This window comes from Pelodiscus sinensis, chromosome 1 (genome assembly GCF_052426305.1).
Source record: "Pelodiscus sinensis isolate ZL-2025 chromosome 1, ASM5242630v1, whole genome shotgun sequence".
Taxonomy (NCBI): domain Eukaryota; kingdom Metazoa; phylum Chordata; order Testudines; family Trionychidae; genus Pelodiscus; species Pelodiscus sinensis.
In genome coordinates this window covers 335,333,428-335,353,371 of record NC_143052.1, presented here as the reverse complement: position 1 = coordinate 335,353,371, position 19,944 = coordinate 335,333,428, and the positions used below count along the sequence as shown (strand labels likewise).

General features: G+C 46.7%; 1 protein-coding gene across 16 annotated transcripts in view; it reads right to left on the bottom strand.

Moving 5' to 3' along the window:
• The window catches only part of DLG2 (discs large MAGUK scaffold protein 2), a 1,584,089-nt gene that overhangs the window by 403,079 nt on the left and 1,161,066 nt on the right, over positions 1-19,944 (bottom strand). For all 16 annotated transcript variants that reach the window (XM_075919430.2, XM_089775764.1, XM_089775765.1 and 13 more), the window contains one exon: positions 17,360-17,496. In XM_075919430.2, coding sequence (XP_075775545.1) covers positions 17,360-17,496 — 137 coding nt within the window. The remainder of the gene's footprint in view (positions 1-17,359; positions 17,497-19,944) is intronic.

Here is a 19,944-nt window from a genome sequence, read left to right as displayed (position 1 = left end):
AATTTAATTTTTCTTATTTATGTTTAGACTTATTGTATCAAGGAAAATTATTTTCTTTATCTAGTGCAAGCAATTTGTTTTGGAAGAATATGGCCTGGGCATCAATCAGTTCCAGCAGAAGGCTATGTCCATCTCCTCCTACAGGTAGAAGGTCTAAGCGGTGCCTGCAAAACTCCAGCAATTTCTGTAGGGTAAACTCCTTTCACCTTCCAAAAACAGATAAATGAGGCAACTGAAGAGAACCTGTGGTAAACCCATGCAGCGGCAACAGTGAGATATTCTTTGGGTACCTTGGTTCTGGTTTTGGGATACAACCAGCAATCCAGAACACTGAGGAACAATTCCAGGTCAGGCTACCAAAAGCCAGTCTCACTTTCCACTGAACTCCAGATCAGGGAGCCTCAGGATGATTCTACCCTAGAAGTGAAGGCTTTTTAAGTAATCCCACATCTATTGATTTTGCTCGTCAGTTTTATGCTGGCCAATGATTTGCATCACCCGGTAAGGAACCTCTCAACTCACATTGGGTATGTCTACACTACAAAGTTAATTCGAACTAACAGATGTTAGTTCGAATTAACTTTGATAGGCGCTACACATGCAAACCGCTAGTTCGAACTTAATTCGAACTAGCGGAGCGCTTAATTCGAACTAGGTAAACCTCATTCCACGAGGACTAATGCCTAGTTCGAATTAACTAGTTCGAATTAAGGGCTGTGTAGCCACTTAATTCGAACTAGTGGGAGGCTAGCCCTCCCCAGCTTTCCCTGGTGGCCACTCTGGGCACCACCAGGGAAACTCTTCTGCCCCCCTCCCGGCCCTGGAGCCCTTAAAGGGGCACGGGCTGGCTACGGTGCCCGTGCCAGGTGCAAGCCTGCCAGCACCCAGCCAGCAGACCCTGTACCTGGCACGGCTCGAGCCAGCCACCGCGGCCACCCAGCCCTCTGCCTCTTCCTGGGACCACGCTGGGGGATCCCAGGAGCCTGCCCGGAGCCGCAAGAGGCGGGTGCCTGCCTGGTCTAGTGCGGACATCGTGGATCTCATCCATGACCTCTGCACTAGGCACAGGAAAGTGGCCGTCTAGGGCAGGAGAGCTGCCACCCAGGAGCAGGTTTGCATGAAAATCAAGGTAGTCCAGTGAGACCCCCAACCCTGAGCCCTGAGCTTAGAATGGCCGTACTGGGTCATAACAAAGGTCCATCTAGCCCAGTAGCCCAGTAGCCTCTTCTGCCGACAGCGGCCAACACTAGGTACCCTGGAGGGGATGGACTGAAGACAATGACCAAGCCATTTGTCTCGTGCCATCCATCTCCAGCCTTCCACAAACAGAGGGCAGGGACACCACTCCTACCCCCTGGCTAAGAGTACTCCATGGACCAAACCTCCATGACTTGATCTAACTTCCCTTTAAAATCTGTTATAGTTCTAGCCTTCACGGCCTCCTGCAGCAAGGAGTTCCACAGGTTGACTATTTGCTTTGTGAAGAAGACCTTTCTGTTATTAGTTTGAAGTCTGCTACCCATTCATTTAATTTGGTGTCCTCTAGTCCTTCTATTATGGGAACTAATGAAGAACTTTTCTTTATGCACCCTCTGCACGCCACTCATGCTTTTATAGACCTCTATCATATCCCCCCTCAGTCTCCTCTTTTCTAAGCTGAAAAGTCCCAGTCTCTTTAACCTCTCTTCATATGGGACCTGTTCCAAACCTCTGATCATTTTAGTTGCCCTTCCCTCTTCCACCCTTTCTCTTCCCCTCTCCCACCTCCTTTTTCCAGTCTCCCCCAGTTTTGTTCAATAAAGAGATTTTCTATTTTTGAATACACGTGTCCTTTATTTTGTACATCAGAAAGGGGGGCTAGGGAGAGGTAAGTGGAAGGAGATGAGGGAGGAATGGGGTACGAGCCCCCGATGAGGACTGGGGTAGCTCTGCGGGCTCCTCGGGGTGGAAGCTCTCCTGCAGCCTCCCAATTGACCCCCCCCCCCCCCCCGCCTCCCAGATGGCAGCCTGCGGCAAGTGCAGCCGGGCTGATGGCCGAGTGCTGTGATGTGCCCAGTGTGGGCACTCATGGCACTCCAAGCCAGGATTGCTTTGCAAGTGGGGAACCCCTGAGAACTGTCTGTCCAGGGTGGGGGTCGGGACCCTTTAAGCACAGCCCTCGGCTAGCCTGAGACAGCAGCTCCACGCTCTAAGTCCTCATCTGATGCCCTGCCGGCACTGCTTCCGGCCATCCTTAACCTCGGTTTAGGGTCCACTCAGTGTGGACATGCTAGTTCGAATTAGCAACATGCTAATTCGAACTAGTTTTTAAGTCTAGATGTGCTAATTTGAATTAGCTTAGTTCGAATTAACTGTAGTGTAGACATACCCATTCTGCCTACGCCTGTCCTGAGAAATAACTAGATGATTTGGTCCCATTGTAAATGTTGGGAGGTGGAGGGTTTAAGGTATTGCTGCTATTTTATATTTTATTTTTTTCCCTTTTTGAAGGGAAAATTGATTTTTTTTCACCTATTGACTTAGGTTTATTGAGATTTGATTGAGTTGTATTTATGGAAATAGAGGAAGATGGTGCTGATCTTGGTGGTTACACTTCTTTTGTATAAATCCTTTTCAATTTTTTTTCCCTCCAGGAAATAGATTTTGCTGAAGTGATGTCTTGAGTATTTTTGCGTGAACATCTGTGAACTGTTGGATGTAATTGGCCAATTGCTGATGATGAATGTGCCTGGCCTTTTTAAAGCACAACATGATTTAAAGAGCTCTAAAAAGAGAAAATATTTTTTTGTGCTAAAGTCCTCAAATAGATTTTAAGAAAAAATGGCTACTTACTTTCGTAACTGTTGTTCTTTGAGATGTGTTGCTTATGTCCATTCCATGCAGGTGTGCATGTGCTGTGTAAATACGTAGTCGGAAGCTTTTTCCCTTAGCAGTATCCGTTCGGCCAGCAGGGTAGCCCACTGGAATGGCCCTGCTATATCAGCTAATGTATACCCCCGCTGGCCCTCCACCCCCCTCAGTTTCTTCTTACCAGACAACTCTGAAGGGGAGGTGGGCAGGATTTGGAATGGACATGAGCAACACATCTCGAAGAACGGTAACAAAGATAAGTAACCGATTTTTTTTCTTCGAATGATTGCTCATGTCCATTCCATGTAGATGACTCCAAAGCAGAAACCCCAGGAGATGCGGTCAGAGTTCTAACCTTCCAAAGAGCAGAGGACAGCCCTACCCAGAGCTGCATCCTCCCTAGCCTGGTTGGAAAATGGTTGAATGGTTGGAAAAGGTATGAACCAAAGACCACGTGGCAGCCCTACAGATATCCAGAATAACAACCTGAGCCACAAAAATAGTAGAGGAGGTTTGGGCATAGTAGAAAGAGCCATGAGGAGCGGGGCCAGAAGGCCAGCCAAACCATAACACTCCTTGATACAGGAGGTTATGGTCTAAGACAGGGGTTCCCAAACTTTTTGACACGGGGACAAGTAAATCCATTCATGAACTTTTGGAGGACCAGTAGCATTAATTTGAATATTTGCATATTCATTAATCAAATGATGAATATTCAAATAAGTTGTTTCTGGTCCTCTCAAAGCCCCCAGTGCCAGCTTTAGCAAAGCTTCTGATATGGTCACCTACAATATTCTTGCCAGCAAGTTAAGGAATATGGATTGGATAAATGGAGTATAAGACAGACAGAAAGCTGGTTAGACCAGTTTCCCAAACTTTTTATTTTAGTTGGAACCCTTTTCTTTCCGTACTGTTTTTTGCATCCCAAAAATATAAACACATAAAAAACAAACTGAGAAAATACCAGACATATAACATGTCTGGTGTTTTCTCATTAGATAAGTTTTATTGTACTAGATGTATTAGTTTGTAGTTTCGAACTGCCTGGCTGGTAAATGTGCTCAGACTGTGTGAGTGTGTCTACCAACCAGACAGTTTGCAACTACTCGAGAGGGTGTGGGGGGAAGCGGGGGCACAACAGAATCCCCGGGCCGGACTCACTTGTGCTTTGTGGGGGAGGGGGCGGGAGAGCGCACAGCGCCCCAAGATCTGCATATGGCCGGGTCAGTCCCGCTCCCCGCTGGCCAATTCGCTCCCCCCGCTGTGCCTCCAGCCAGCCCCACTTCCCCCAATCCCCTCCCGAACAGCCAGTTCTCCCTCGCTTCTACTCCCAATCTCCCTTGGCCAGTCCTGCTGCCCGCGTCCAGCCCTGCTTCTGGCGGTCGCTTCTCCCCCGGCTAGCTCCCTACCCCCAACCTCGTGCCTCTGGCAGCCCTGCTTCCACTAGCCCCCCAATCTCTCATGGACAGTCCCGATGCCCCAGGCAAGCCCTGCTTCCAGTGGCCACTTCTGCCCTATTCCTCCTCCCAATCTCTGCTGGCCAGCCCTCTGCCCAGCTCTGCTTCCGCCGGCTGCCCCTTCCCCAATCTCCCTGGCCCGCCCCAATTCCCCCGTCCAGTGCTGCTTCTGATGGCTGGCTCTCCCCTCCTTCTCCTCCTTCCTCCCCCCCTCCCCCCCCCCCCCCGCAACATCCCCTAGCTACGCATCTGCCGAGAGCTGGAAGATCCAGCTGCAGACTCTGCCCAGGCCGGCCAACGGCTTGAGGGATCCAGCATCACACAGGTACTCCGGGAGCCCAGAACATCCTGGCAACCACGCTGAGGCCCAGAACCGGGCCGCGGCCCATAGTTTGGGATGCGCTGGTCTAAGAAATCCTCTGGGCAGAGACCAGCAGGCCCTTAAGTCATGATTGCTGCAAACAACTGCGGAGACTTGCAGAATGGCTTTGTCCTGTCTAAATAAAAAGCCAGGGCTCTCCTGACATCTAATGTGTGTAGAGCCTGTTCTTTACTAGTGGCATGGGGCTTAGGGTAAAACACTGGGAGAAAAATGTCTTGAGAGACATGAAAATGGGACACCATCCTCAACAAGAAGGCAGGGTGAGGACATAGCCTAACCTTGTCCTTGAAGAAGACTGTGTAAGGGGGGAGGGATTGAGTTAAGAGCCTCAGCTCTGACACCCGCCTGGCTGAGGTGATAGCCACTAAGAATGACACCCTCCAGGAGAGGTGCAGCAGGGAACGGGTCACCAAAGGCTCGAAGGCGGGGGCCTGTGAGTCTAGTCAGGACCAAATTAAGGTCCCATTGAGGAACCGGTTGACAGACATGTGGCTAAAACCTGCCTAGTCCCTTAAAAAACCGATGGACCATGGGGTCTGCAAAGAGCATCTTGCCCTGGGCGCCCAGGTGAAAAGCGGATATAGACATTAGGTGCACCATAACTGATTAGGAGGATAGCTCCTGGAACCTGAGATCCAGGGCATAATCTAGGACCAATGGGAACTGGGTATCCATGGGGAAAGCCCTTTCTGGGTGGCCCAGAGAGAGAAATGCTTCCATCTGGCCAGGTAGGTAGCCCGAGTGGAAGACTTCCTACTCCCTAGGAGGGCCTCTAGCACCAGCTCTGAGCACTTCAGCTCAGCCACAGTCAGCCATGGAAGCTCCAAGCCATTAGGTACAGATATTGCAGGTTTGGGTGGCAAAGCTTGCCAAAGTCCTGTGTTATCACATCTGGATACAGCAGGAGGGCGATCGGCCTGTCACCGGAGAAGCTCAGCAGGGACGTGAACCAGCGCTATGAGGATTAGAGAAGCCCTGAACTCCTGAACCCTCCGGAGCATGTAGTGTACTAGTGGGAAGGTGGGAAATGCATAAAGCAGACCCTCAGGCCCAGGGATAAGAAGTGTCTCTCCCAGGGACTCAAAACCTATGCTCACAAAAGAGCAGAATCTGGGACACTGTTCTGGTGGGTTGCAAACAGGTGCAGGAGGGGAACCCCTTCCCCCGACCTGTGGAAGATTTGGAGGGCCACATCCCTCCTGAAAGACTACTTGTGGCTGGAGAAGGACCTGCTCAGCTGGTCTGCCAGGATGTTGAGTCCTTGGAAGGTATGAGACAATTGGGTGAATATGCAGTTCCCAGATCCAGAGGGCTCCCCTCCCTACCTGTTTATACAGGAGACTGCTGACATGTCAGACAGGATTAGAACCATTCTGCCTCTGAGTCAGGGGAAAAAGGCCTAACACGTGAGATGGACAGTCCGCAACTCCCTGATATTGATATGCAGGGAGAGTTCCTCCTGTGTCCTCATACCTTGGGTCCACATGTCGCTGACATGGCTCCCCAACTGGTGTTGGATGCGTCCATTACCAGCCAAAGTGTCGGAAGCGGCCTAAAGAATGGGACACTGGTGCAGACCACCTCCTCCTGGGTCCCCCAGTCCAGGGAGTGAAGGACATTTTGGGGAACTGTCACCACCGTGTCCCATGAGCGGATTGGGGCGGATTGGAAGGACGGATTGTGGGCCTGTGCTAACCACAACTGAAGTGGGAGCATGCGAAGCCTGGCGGGCTGAATCACATAAGTACAGGTGTCCATCAGCCCCAGGAAGCATGTGCAGTTCCTGGCCATTGTCATCGGAAATGGCCGCATGACCATGATGGCTTCTCTGATAATCAGCAAATGAGACCTGGGTAGGGAAGCCACGGCCAACGCAGAATCCAGATGAGTGCCCACAATCTCTATAATCTTGGTGTTGTCAGGGTAGACATGGCAACATTCAGGAAGAGGTTCAGTTCCAGGAAGAGGTCCCACAGCAATATGTGCCAGCACTTGGTCCAAAGAAGGGCCCTGCACCAGCATTCATCCAGGTAGGGAAACACATAGACATCACATTTTCTCAGGGTGGTAGTGACTACGGCCATACATTTTGTAGAAACTCGAGGGGCTGTAGAGAGGCTGAAGGGAAGGGTTGTAAACTGATAATGGTCCTGGCCAACTGTGAAGCAGAGGAACCACCCTACACTGGGGGAGTCTGAGTGAGTACTCTGTTGGGCAGGCCTGAGAGTGTTCCTGCCCGAGAGGGAGCACCTCTGGGGGGGCAGAGTATGGATCACGAGGGACTTTAATGTAGCCCAGGTATCCTTCAGGCCATGCAGATGATGGTCAGTCTGCTTGGAAAACAGGGAAGGACCTTCAAAGGAGAGGTCCTGAATGGTAGTTTGGAGCTCAGGAGGCACTCCCGACACCTACAGCCAAGAGCTGTGGTGCAGTACTACACTCATGGCCATGGTGCAAGGCCACCGCATCAGCTGCGTCTAAAGCCTCCTGAAGGACAGCTCGGGGGACTACCTGGCCCTCCTCTGAAAAGGACTTGAACTCAGCCCGGGAGTCTTGTGGGACAAGTTCAGCAAACTTGTTCATAGTGGCCCATGTACTGTATGCATAGCGACTCACCAGGACCTTCTGATTCACTATGTATAGCTGCAAGCCCCCAGAAACATAGGCCTTCCTTCCCAAGAGGTCTGACTTTTTAGCATCCCTGTTCTTGAGCCTGCTATCCCTGCCTCTCCAGCTGGTTCACTGTTGTGACAACCAGACACCTCGGGGCGAGGGTGGGAGAAGAGGTGCTCATTCCCCAACTGTGGCACGAAGTACCTTGGCTCGACCTTCTTATTGGTTGGTGGGATGGAGGCTGGGGTTTGCTAGAGTCTTCATGATCTTTGTTACAGTCTTGTTAAGGAGCAGAGCCACTCTGGTGGGGGTGTCAGGCTGCAAGATATCGACCATCAGGTCTGAATCCTCCAACACTTTCTCTGTCTGGACCCCCAGACTCTGGACCAGGTGACAAAAGAGGTCCTGGTGCGACCTCGAGTCCCACCAAGGGCGTCATCCAGTGAGGAGGAGGATGGCCCTTTCAGGCACACAACTTCTGAGTCTTGGGCCTGCGAGGGGTCTTGAGAAGCTGATGAGAACGCCACTATGGAGGTCTGAACCGTGGGTGGCTCCCTCTCGACAAAGGGTTGGGGCGAAGCCTACCCCTGAGGGAGGGACTGCCCCAACGTGGGGAGTGAGTCATCAGGGTTGCTGAAGGAGGAGCCCTGGGACCTAAGTAGACTGACTCCAGTCTATAGGGGCCCGCACCCTAGCTCTGATAATAGGCCCAGGAGGTCCAGAATGGCCACTGGGTAGGGGACTGCCTCTGAGGTAGCCAAAACTGCTGTGCTGGTGGGATAGGAGTAGGCTGTGGCCAAGGTTGCTGCTGTTGGTGTTAGGGATGTAACGGACTAGTCGATTATCCAATAAGCTAATGCTTATTGGATAGCTGACACACTAGTCTACTAGTCACTCCCCACCCCTTACTGCCTCTATTGGAAAGAGGCAGCAAGGCTGGGAAGAAAAGGGGGTGCTTCAAAGTGACAGTGCCACACAGAGCTCTGGGGCTGTTGTTACACTTCAAAGGTGAAAGTGACCTTATCGACTAATAGAATAGTCGATGCAAATTGCATTGACTATTTAATTAGCCAATTAATCTAAATTTAACATCCCGAGCTGGTGCTGCATCTGCATTGACATACTCTGGTGCCGGGAATGGTGGTGGGAGTAAGAACGGTGCCACAACTTAGACCTGGAGTCCTGAAACAACCAGGCAGATTCCACCTGTGAATGAGTAGAATATTCAGAGGTCGACCAGAGCAGTGCCGTGGTGGTGGTGACCAGCGATCTCTGGCCTGAGGTGCACTGGGCCTTGGACTCTGGCTTCCCTCAGTACTGAGGGGGAGGTGGAGGCATAACAGGGGGCAATGCCGGCCCCCAGCCACTGAGGTTCCAGCAGCTGGAGGGCCCGGTGACAGGGTCAGTGCGACCTGGAGCACTTGCAGCAGTGCCGGCTCTGCTGCCAGTGCCTGGGTCAGAGATGGAGCAAGGGTTGGTGACACTACTGGAGACAGTGCAGGGCCCAGTACTGGCATCTAAATGGTTGGCACTGCAGTCGTGCGATATCCTCTTGTGTCCTGTGCCAGGGTTCTCAGTGCCGTGGCTGTGGCACAGTGCGTCTGGTGTCACACTCTTTCACTGGGCCCAGTGCCGAGGTTAGGGATGAGGTAAACTCGATAAGGTTCCTCGTGGCCTTGAACGTGTCTGGTGTTGAGGGCTCCAGGGAGGTCTACCACAGGGATGGAGTCCTGACACGGGCTAGAGTGGTGCCAACCCGACTGCAATGGTCCAGGTGCCGTGCTCGCCTCAGTGGAGACCTGTCATTGCTAGGTCTTCGCTTCTTCTGAGGCACTGGAGACTGGGATAAGTGCTGAGGGCTACACGGCATGCAAGTGGCTGGGTGCCTGTAGAACCTGTGGAACCCCTTGCCAGAGAAGGCTAGGACTTTAACAGGGTTCAAAAAAGAGCTAGATAGATCCAAGCAGATTAGGTCCATCAATGGCTATTAGCCAGAATGGGTAGGAATGGTGTCCATAGCCTCTGTTTGTCTGGAAATGGGTGACAGGAGAGGGATCATGTGAGGATTATTTGTTGTATTCCCTCCCTCCGGGGCATCTGTTATTGGCCACTGTTGGCAGACAGGATACTGGGCTGGATGGACCTTTGGTCTGACCCAGTATGGCCATTCTTATGTTAATATGCCTTGCATCTTGAAGCTGATGCACTATGGGTCACTTGTGCTGGATCCAATGCCAGTGCCAGATGAAGAGCTACCTCCATGAGGAAGATCTTCAGGAGGGGCTCTCTTTCCTTCTTGGTGTGCAGCTTGAAGCTCCTGCAGATCTTATACACCTCAGAGAGGTGAGCTTCTCCGAGGCACTTGAGGCAGGCTTCATGGGGATCCCTACAGGACATAGGCTTCCGGCACTTCATGCAGAGTTTGAAGCCTTGGGGCCCAGGCATGCCTCACCGCGCGTGCTGGGGACACAAAGCGAGCCCCGCACCAAAGTAACTACCAGCTAATTACTACCGCTTAACAACTATTTACAACTATTTAGAATGAGATACGAACAACAAAACTCATAATTGCACTATAAAAGAACAGGTGAGAACTGCTAAGAGGTGCTTGCAGAACAAAAGCGAAGCATGTTCCAATGACCGTCATGAGCAGTAAGAAAGAACTGAGGGGGTGGAGGGCCAGCAGGTGTATATATTAGCTGATACTTCTGACGATGTATACACGTAGCAAGTACACATGCACATGGAATGGACATGAGCAATCACTCGAAGAAGAAAGTAAGTTGTTTGCCTCTGTAGTATCAAATTAACTGTTTAGTTAATTGGATTACAGCTGGTACTCTCCATGTGTAGAGGGAAGGAGCACTTAACTGACTGGCTTAAGTTTAAATGGCATTTTATTGTCTTTTATTCCTTTTTACTTTAGTTTGCTTAGTTTATCAGTGGCTAAAGGGATAGGAGTTCACAAGGGGGAGAGTTTGGCTGTTTGCAAGTAGTTCAAGAGTTGGTGCTTGAGTGACATCTATATTAAAGGCATATATTAGTATAACTATGTCACACCACACCCCTGAGTTATACCAACCTAACCCCCCCACACACTGTGCAGACAGTTCTATGTCAATGGGAGAGCTTCTCCAGTTGACATAGCTACTGCTTCTCAAAAAGTTGCATTAACTATGCCAATAGAGCATCTTATTTAAGTGCTATAGTGGTGCAGCTGTGCCAGTGCAGCATTTTAAATGCAGGCTGGCCCTTAGAAATAAAAAAGGAAATAAATGAAATTGAACGGATAGACATTCTGCTATATATGTACATATAATGTGACAGTTAAAAACTGATGGAACAATACCACTGTAAGACATGCTCCGTGTTATGTAAAACCTCCGCCCAACATAGTATAGTGTAAATGTAAGTTTCAGCATCATGTGAATGTATGTTTTGTAACCTTTTGAGTTCTATAACATTCCATGGTGTCCTTTTAAGTTTGGTAAATTTTATTGCTGGTGTAACCTTTGAACTCTGTAACATTCCATCATGTGGGAAAGGGAGTGTGTGTGGAGAGCGTATGTGGGTGACAAGAAACGGCCAGGCCATTAACCCGGAGACAAAGGCCAGATGGACACAGAAACCTGGTGGTGTCTGATAGAAGCTGCCCTAGGCATGAGAAAAGCAAATGTGGGAGCACCACGTAGACAAAAGAAGAACTTGATAAACGTGAAAGAAGCTAAACCTGGGCAGGCTTCTCAGTGACGGACACGGAAAAAGGAACTCTCTGTACATGACAAGAGCCACAAAAAAGAGAGCACACAGACAACCCATCATACGATCAGCTCACCAGCCTGGATTCATGATTACAGGTAGACACACTAGACCCAATATGCTTTGGCTTCTTTCTCTGTATCTATGCAACTCTTCTCTTGCATGAGTGTATGTGTGTGTGAATGTATGTGTCCAAATCCTTTTCCATTTAATTCCATAGCTGCATTTAATAAAATGAATATAAGTAAAACCCTGGCTTGGTCTTTAGTAACACTCAATATGGGAGTGTTGGGGTTTTAATTGGGATTATCTTAAAATGACAACTTGATATATTCCTTACAAGTGAAAGTCTTAGACTGGGAATAGAAAGAACATGTCAGGAGGGAGCATCTGAGTATAACTGATCTGGATGATGAGAAAAAGCAAACGTAAATATAGAAAGTAAACAGACTATACTGTAAGGCTGGTCGGTGTTGGGGGCTGCGAAAAGCATGTCTCTGGTCAGTGGGCAATCACAGCCCTCACTGAAGCTAACGGGAAGCTACCTTTCTTTCAGTTTAGAGATGAGGGAGCAGTTATACATCCCTTTGTTTAGAGATATCTGAAAGAATAGAAGCCATTGAGCCCAAGACACTAGACCATGTAGCAAGGCCTGACTAACAACTAACCTGGGGAGAATAAAAGGCGTTTCCCTAGGATTGATTCCAAACACAGGGACTGGGACACTGAATGGTGCAGCTATGTGGGGCTGTGTATGTGAAAGATGCAGACAAGACATAAAAGCCAACAGAATGCCAAAAAGCAGTGAGTGTGGCCCTGGGAATTAGCTAGGAGAACACTTTTTGTGGGTACTAGCTAGAAAGCAGGCTTGAATTTTTGAACAGGAAAACTGCCTCCTGTTTGGGGACACAGGGCTTTGTGTATATACTTAGTAAGTAAACAGGGTTGCATGACAAAAACACCTGACTCATATAATCATCTAGAAGATTTATTTGACATTGCTTGGGTCCTTAATTCATTTTTGGTTTTTGGAAAATAAAATGAAAATGTACATGCTTTGTTTAAATCATTGCTCTGGGGTGGGGTTGGAGGTTCAGTATGAAGGCTGCCCCAGGGAGAGAGGACTACCTCAGACCTCTTTCACTGTAGCAGCTTGGGGCCAGGTAAGAAGCACTTCTCCATGGCCACTGCAGCTCCAGCAGGCATGGTTGGGGGAGGGGTGTCTGTTGCCCAGTGCTTATATATATATATATCTAAAATTTTATTCCAGGGTGTAGAAGTTGAATTTAGGATGCTCAGAAGATGCCTGCTTTCCTATTCCAGCTACAGAACATATCAGCATAAAATATGACAGAAGCCAATAATTATACAGAAAAGAAATAATATTTGGGAAAGATTCAAGCATTGTCTCTTGCTATAGAATTATGCCTTGTGAACTGCTTAAACTATAGGCAGAGATAAATGTTAAGTTAATAAGAGAACAAAATGTTCAGTGATTGTTTATAACATATTGAAAGTTTAAAAGAAAGACTGGCCATAGAGTTGAGCAGAACATGTAGATTTCAGAAAAATTAGACTTTGGACGAATTATTCATTATTTGAAAATGATGATGTATGTACAGTAGGATTTACTATTTACTATTTATTGTCAAAAAAGAAGAAACAAAAAGGGCAATGAGAAAGGGCATGAGTCCTCTGCTAGAAAATTGGAGAGCTCCGACTCGATTGCAAATTAACTATTTCAGTTTTAATTGTTTCTGTTGCACCCTGGAAGAGTTGTTAACACAAGAGTGCCTTAGACAGCCTGCTGAAAAAGGAAATATAGAAAGGGAGAGCATTTAATTTAGTTTAAAGGCAAGTAACAGAGGACATGATTGGCAATACAGAAGGAATAATTAAGCACCAGTGAGCACAATTTTATGAAGTTTTAAGTAAAAAGGAATCCCCAAAGCAGGAAAGTAAGGAAATTCCAGCAAAGCACATTTTACACAGTATGCTACAAGTGCTACATGGAATTGAATAAGAGAAAAAATGGAGGCAAATAGGGAGGAGAAAAAAAGGGTGTAATAATGAACTAGATATAAAACTAAAGGTGCATGGGATATCATTGAAAGGTAAAGCAGAGTCTTTAATATCTGCATTTTAGGAACATGATGCTTGCTTTTTCAAGTCAGATTTCCTCTCATGGCTGCCTGGAGTGTGGACCTTGTGTCTCTCTGATAAATGTGAAAGCAGTGAGGAGTCCTGTGGCACCTTATAGACTAATTGAAGCGTAGGAGCATAAGCTTTCATGGGCAAAGACCCACTTCGTCAGATGCATGTATGCTCCTACACTTCAGTTAGTCTATAAGGTGCCACAGGACTCCTCACCGCTTTTGCAGATTCAGACTAACACGCCTACCCCTCTGATATCTGATAAATGTGAACTTCTGTTTTTCACTTGCCACTTTTTTAAAAAAACCCACTCGTAGTTGGTTTCTACTTTAGTTATTGATGATCCCTGCATGGTAATAATGTGAAGAAAATTAAAAATTCTGGCACAAGTGACCATTCAAAGCACAGACAAAAGTCAGATTTTTAAAAGAACTAATCTAAAAAAAGGAGAAAGATAAATGTACTCACTAGATATGATATATTGTTAAAATAGGAGCTGCCTAATAAGGATGCCCTCTTGTATGGGTTTCACAATAACAACAATAATAATAATGGTTAATACATTACATCTTGGAAGTGCAAAAACACATGGCTAGTAATTGGGATTTATAAAATGCAGGGCCATCATAGAATCACTAAGGGTATGTCTACACTACAGCACTAATTCGAACTAAGCTAATTCGAACTAACGGATCCAGACTAAACAACAATTAGCGTTTTGCTAATTCGAACTAGCATGTCCACATTAAGTGGACCCTGAACTGGGGTTAAGGATAGCCGGAAGCAGTGCCAGCAGGGCATCAGATGAGGACTTAGAGCGTGGAGCTGCTGTCTCAGGCTAGCCGAGGGCTGTGCTTAAAGGGACCCGACTCCCACCCCGGACAGACAGTTCTCAGGGGTGCCCCGCTTGCAAAGCAGTCCTGGCTTGGAGTGCCCTGAGTGCCCACACTGGGTACATCACAGCACTCGGCCATCAGCCCGGCTGCACTTGCCGCAGGCTGCCATCTGGGGAGACGGGGCAATTGGGGGGCTGCAGGAGAGCTTCCACCCCCAGAAGCCTGCAGAGCCAGCCAAGTCCTCCCCACTGGGGGCTCGTACCCCATTCCTCCCTCACCTCCTTCCACTTACCCTTCCCTAGCCCCCCTTCCTGATGTACAAAATAAAGGACACGTGTGGTCAAAAATAGAATCTCTCTTTATTGAACAAAACTGGGGAAGACTGGGAAAAGGAGGTGGGAGAGGGGAAGAGAGAGGGTGGGAGAGGGGAGGGCAAATAAAATGATCAGGGGTTTGGAACAGGTCCCATATGAAAAGAGGCTAAAGAGACTGGGACTTTTCAGTTTAGAAAAGAGGAGACTGAGGGGGGATAGGATAGAGGTCTATAAAAGCATGAGTGGGGTGGAGAGGGTGCATCAAGAAAAGTTCTTCATTAGTTCCCATAATAGAAGGACTAGAGGACACCAAAGGAAAGGAATGGGTAGCAGGCTTCAAACTAGTAACAGAAAGTTGTTCTTCACAAAGCAAAGAGTCAACCTGTGGAACTCCTTGCTGCAGGAGGCTGTGAAGGCTACAACTAGAACAGAGTTTAAAGAGAAGTGAGATAAAGTGTTGGAGGTTAGGTCCATGGAGTGGTATTAGCCAGGGGGTAGGAGTGGTGTCCCTGGCCTCTGTTTGTGGAAGGCTGGAGAGGGATGGCACGAGACAAATGGCTTGGTCACTGTCTTCGGTCCATCCCCTCCGGGGTTCCTAGGGTTGGCCGCTGTCGGCAGACAGGCTACTGGGCTAGATGGACCTTTGGTCTGACCCAGTACAGCCATTGTAAGCTCAGGGCTCAGGGTCGGGGGTCTCAGTGGACCACCTTGATTTTCATGCACACCTGCTCCTGGGTGGCCAGGCTGGCAGCTCTCCTGCCCCAGACAGCCACTTTCCTGTGCCTAGTGCGGAGGTCGTGGACGAGGTCCACGATGTCCGCACTAGACCAGGAAGGTGCCCGCCTCTTGCGGTCCCGGGCAAGCTCCCGGGAGCCGCCAGCCTGGTCCCGGGAAGAAGGGGAGGGCTGGGGGGCATCGGGTGGCTGGCTCGAGCCGTGCCAGGTGCAGGGTCTGCTGGCTGGGTGCTGGCAGGCTTGCACCTGGCACGGGCACCGTAGCCAGCCCGTGCCCCTTTAAGGGGTCCGGGGCCGGGAGGGGGGCATACGAGTTTCTCTGGTGTTGGGCAGAGTGGCCACCAGGAAAATCTGGGGAGGGCTAGCCTCCCACTAGTTCGAATTAAGGGGCTACACAGCCCTTTATTCGAACTAGTAAGTTTGAACTAGGCTTAGTCCTCGTAAAATGAGGTTTACCTAGTTCAAACTAAGCGCTCCGCTAGTTTGAATTAAGTTCGAACTAGTGGAGAGCTAGTGTAGCACCTGTCAAAGTTAATTCGAACTAACGTCCGTTAGTTCGAATTAACTTTGTAGTGTAGACATACCCTAAGAGCTCATATGGTATCAAATTGTGTTCATTTTTCAATTTTGGTTTTGGTTTCATGGGAGCTATATTTTGATGTTTAAAACTTTATTTAATGCATTTTACTTGAATTTTTTGGGTAGTGAAAGTGCTTTGTGCATATAACTATCATCAGATAACAACGCAAAACAAATCAAGCACTAATGAGTATCAGAAAGTTTACAGATTCTAATAACGTTACAAAAAGAAATTATGGGAACTGCAAAGATAGAGAATGAACATAGAATGGAGCAGAAAAATACAAGAAATGTTTGAGTATGTAAGAAACAAGAGATCAATGAATCAGATGACAAGGGTAATGTTCTATTGACAGGAAAGGTAAAATGAGTGAAGGAAAGTAATGAATCTTTCACTCATTTCTCACAAGGCAGAATGAGAGGCCATAAACTGACAGTTACTCCCAAGGAAAAAAACATTGAAAGTGATCAAGAACATACACAGCATGTTATGAAAAATGAAAAATGTATAAAAACAAAAAGGACATCACCATCAGCAATCACTTTGTGGGGAAAAGCCAGTAAAAGTCTCACTGCGATACCACATGGGGTGTGCTACAGACCACCAGGACCCAATCTGGATATGGATAAAGACCACTTTAATGATTTTAATGAAGTAAATATTACTGGGAATTGTGTGATTATGGGATTTAATTTTCCAGATACAGACTGCAGGACAAGTTCTGCTAATAACAGTACAGCTCAGATTTTCCTGGATATGAGGGCTGACGCATTCTTCACCAAACCTAACCCCACAAATAAGATTCTGGCCCCACTAAAATTAATGACAAAATATCCACTAACTTCAATCGGGTGAGGATTTCCCCCATAAAGTTCATTAAGTAAGGGGATGAATAGATAGAAATTGTTCACAGTGCTTTGGTGAAATTGAGAATATTAAGGAGAATTCCTCACAGTAAGATCCATAAGCATGTGGACCAGTCTTACTATATGGTAGAAAACAATTCTCCACTGACCAGTAGGAGGAGAGGATGATTTACCAGCTCTTTTCTTTTTTCTAACTTCAATAATTTTAAGAAAATTGAAAAGTAGGATTGGCCCAGGGCAATCAGTTTAACCTAGAACCTTGTTGTAAACTTCTCCAGAACTTTTGACCTGGCATTAGCAAGTAACCAAATGTAGGAAGTAAAATATTTGCAATTACTGTAGTAGGTACAAATACTTTGCTATGAGTTAGAAGATTATCAAACTAATGAGACTCCTTGGCCCATCTTCATAAAAACAAGTAGGGTTTTCCAATAGAGGTTGAATTTCCATGGTCCTGAAGAAGGGAGTTTGCTGGACCAGGGGAGGTCAGCCCCTCTGCTGATGGATTCTGGGCTCTCCCAAGTTCTGTCAGCAGATCGCTAGGTTCCTCTGTCTCCAGGCCACCAGGAATCAGCCTGGGGCGCCAGGGCTCTTCAACCTCAGGATCACCAAGGTTCTGCTACACTGAGGCTGCTGGGGCTCTGCAGTCAGCTGCTCCCTTCTAGAGCTTCTGGTCCAAGGACTCTGATTCGGCAACATCCGTGGTCCAGCAGGACCACGGATGTTGTTGGACCAGAGAGTTTAGGACAAGAGAGGTTCAACCTGTACAACTGAAGTCTCCAGCAGATATATACGTATACATTGTCACTCTCACCATAAGAAGTCTGTCTCCAACTTGCAACCGTCCATCTTTTTGTGCTGCGCCTCCATCAATTATCTTAGTAACATAAATGCTGTTGTCTCCAGCGATGTGTTGGTTTCCTACCCCTCCTGCAATACTGAAGCCCAGACCTGGAAAAGTAAAGAAAGAAATGGTTGTTAACAATACCATACATACTATTAAAGAAGGCAAGGGCACTATGTAGTTTCATTAACCTTTTGGATAGTTTTTTATAGTATTTACTAATATTAAATAGTATACTATGAAACTTAAGGGGGTCTGTGCATTTTTATATTGCACTGCCAATATTTCCTGGAAGATCAGTCACAGAAATAGGTAAAGAATATATTGCCACATTGAATCAAGACTAGTGGTATGGCTCAGAGTTTCCATTGCAATCTCCACCAGTACCCAGTCTGGAGAAGCTAATGATACAACTAGCAGGCCAGTTCAGTAATGAATCTTGGTCATGTGTCACCTGAGGCACATTGCACATATGATAATAAGACCACCAGTAGTTCAACTAGATTGATATCTTATCTCTGACAGTGGCCAATACCACTAAGTGGAATAAATTTTAGGCTAGGCATTTAAGGAACAATGTGCCATCGGGCAAAGTTTTTTTTCCTGACCATAAGTATAGCATTTGATTATACTGTGAATCATGTGTTTTTATCTGTTGTGTACAGAAATAAATCTCTCAATATTCTTTTTGTCCCTAAAAACAGCTTAATGCCAGGGATGGAGAGAGAGAAAAGAACAAATCCCTTGTAGAATGTATAAGCTGTTCAGTTATCACATCAAAAAGAACAGAATAGGTAGCGATAAAGGAAAAATGCCTCTTTGAACTTAATTCTGGTTTGCATAATTATTAGCACTCAGCCATTACAGGTGTACGAAAGATTAGACTCAGGGCTGGATTAAGGGGGGACCTAGCTGGACAGCTGCCCGGGGCGCCAACCAATAGGGGGCACCTGATGGCAGCTGTAAGGGGTGCCATGCACCCGGGGGCCACGTGGCGCCCCTTAGAGCTGCCATCAGGCACCATGTGCCCGATCGCAGCTGTAAGGTGCGTAGCGCGCCATGGGGTGGGGCCACACATGTGTCATTCACCCACTGCCCGGGGCGCAGGAATGGCTCAAGCCAGCCCTGATTATACTGATACACCAGTAACCTGTGAAATTCCTAGATGAAGAACCACACAAAATATCTCAAAATTCTGGAGTATTGTCAATAGTGCATTGTAATATGATTAGTAAATGATAATGCCAAAGTACAGAAAAATATGTAGAACAGCAAGGGAAAATAAACAGATGTCAAACTTCGCAGGCTTTACTTTTTACTTATCTTCTCTCTACTATTATTTTTTTACATTCACATATCACTGCTCTCATTAGTACTAAAATGTTATTTCCCATTTTGTGACCTGTATGACAATATATCTATGGTTTCTTTTTTCAAAAACATCTATTATAGGCTCTCCAAACAATTCATAACAGCGGTTTGCTGTTCTTAGAATCATATGTCTAATGAGAACTTCCAGCTGAACAAGCAGTTATTAACAATTGATCATAAGGTGAGATTCAGAGACACCCCAACCTTAACTACTGCTGCAACAAAGAAAATAAATGCAAATGCTATCTTAGTTGTATATCACTCATTCTATTTTCAAAATGTTTTGTATTCAATAGTCATAAAAACAAACATTTTAGCGATGACTGGAACTTGACCTGGAGAGGTACAATACAAAAAGATTTGCTCCCTGACACTTGGTAGTTTATGATTTTCACATGACTTATTGCTTGAGCAATAAAACTCATTGATGTTACTGCTAATACCAAAAGCCTTTGTCATCTGCATGAATGCAGAGATGAAGTTTTATAATGAATTAAATAAGTTGTAAAAGAAATTATGTCTCTCCTAGTATTTTTAAAAGTTGTTCTCTCTTTAGAGAAACGTGCTCTCAAATAATGTAACAGGCTAATTAATGAGGACTTGCAAAATGATAAATTAGAAAGAGAACGATCAGGAATAATATCTGAAAACCAATGAATTTTAAATGAATGATGATAGTTTTTAATTATAAACGTAAAATTAATTTAGAATTGTGGAATTTAGAATTAAAATAAAGTTGTATCTAATTTCTGAACACTTTATATTCCTGTGCTGCTGTTGAGTCAATAAGAAGGGCTTTATGATTGGGGAGGGGAACATGATTTACTGTCCTGAATCATTTTTTGTCACCAAGGAGAAACAATGAAGGAGACAAAAGGATGTCTTCTGTAAGAAAACTTCAATGGCAAAAAGGAGTTTGCCCCAAAACAACTACACTGGGGCTACTGCCTTCTTTGATGAGTTATTTATTACACACTGGATGAAAACAAATGCCTGGTAACATAAAAATCCCAGGTCTGCAGAGCATGAGACAGGTGATGTTTTCAAAGTGTCAGAGGGAGCCTTGTGGAGAGAAGATGCTGCAAGGAATGCCACCAAAGAGACCCAGAGTAATAGTATCCTGCAGCCCTTTGATTGGCCAAACACTCTATGGGTGTGTCTAAACTACAGGGTTTTGTCGACAA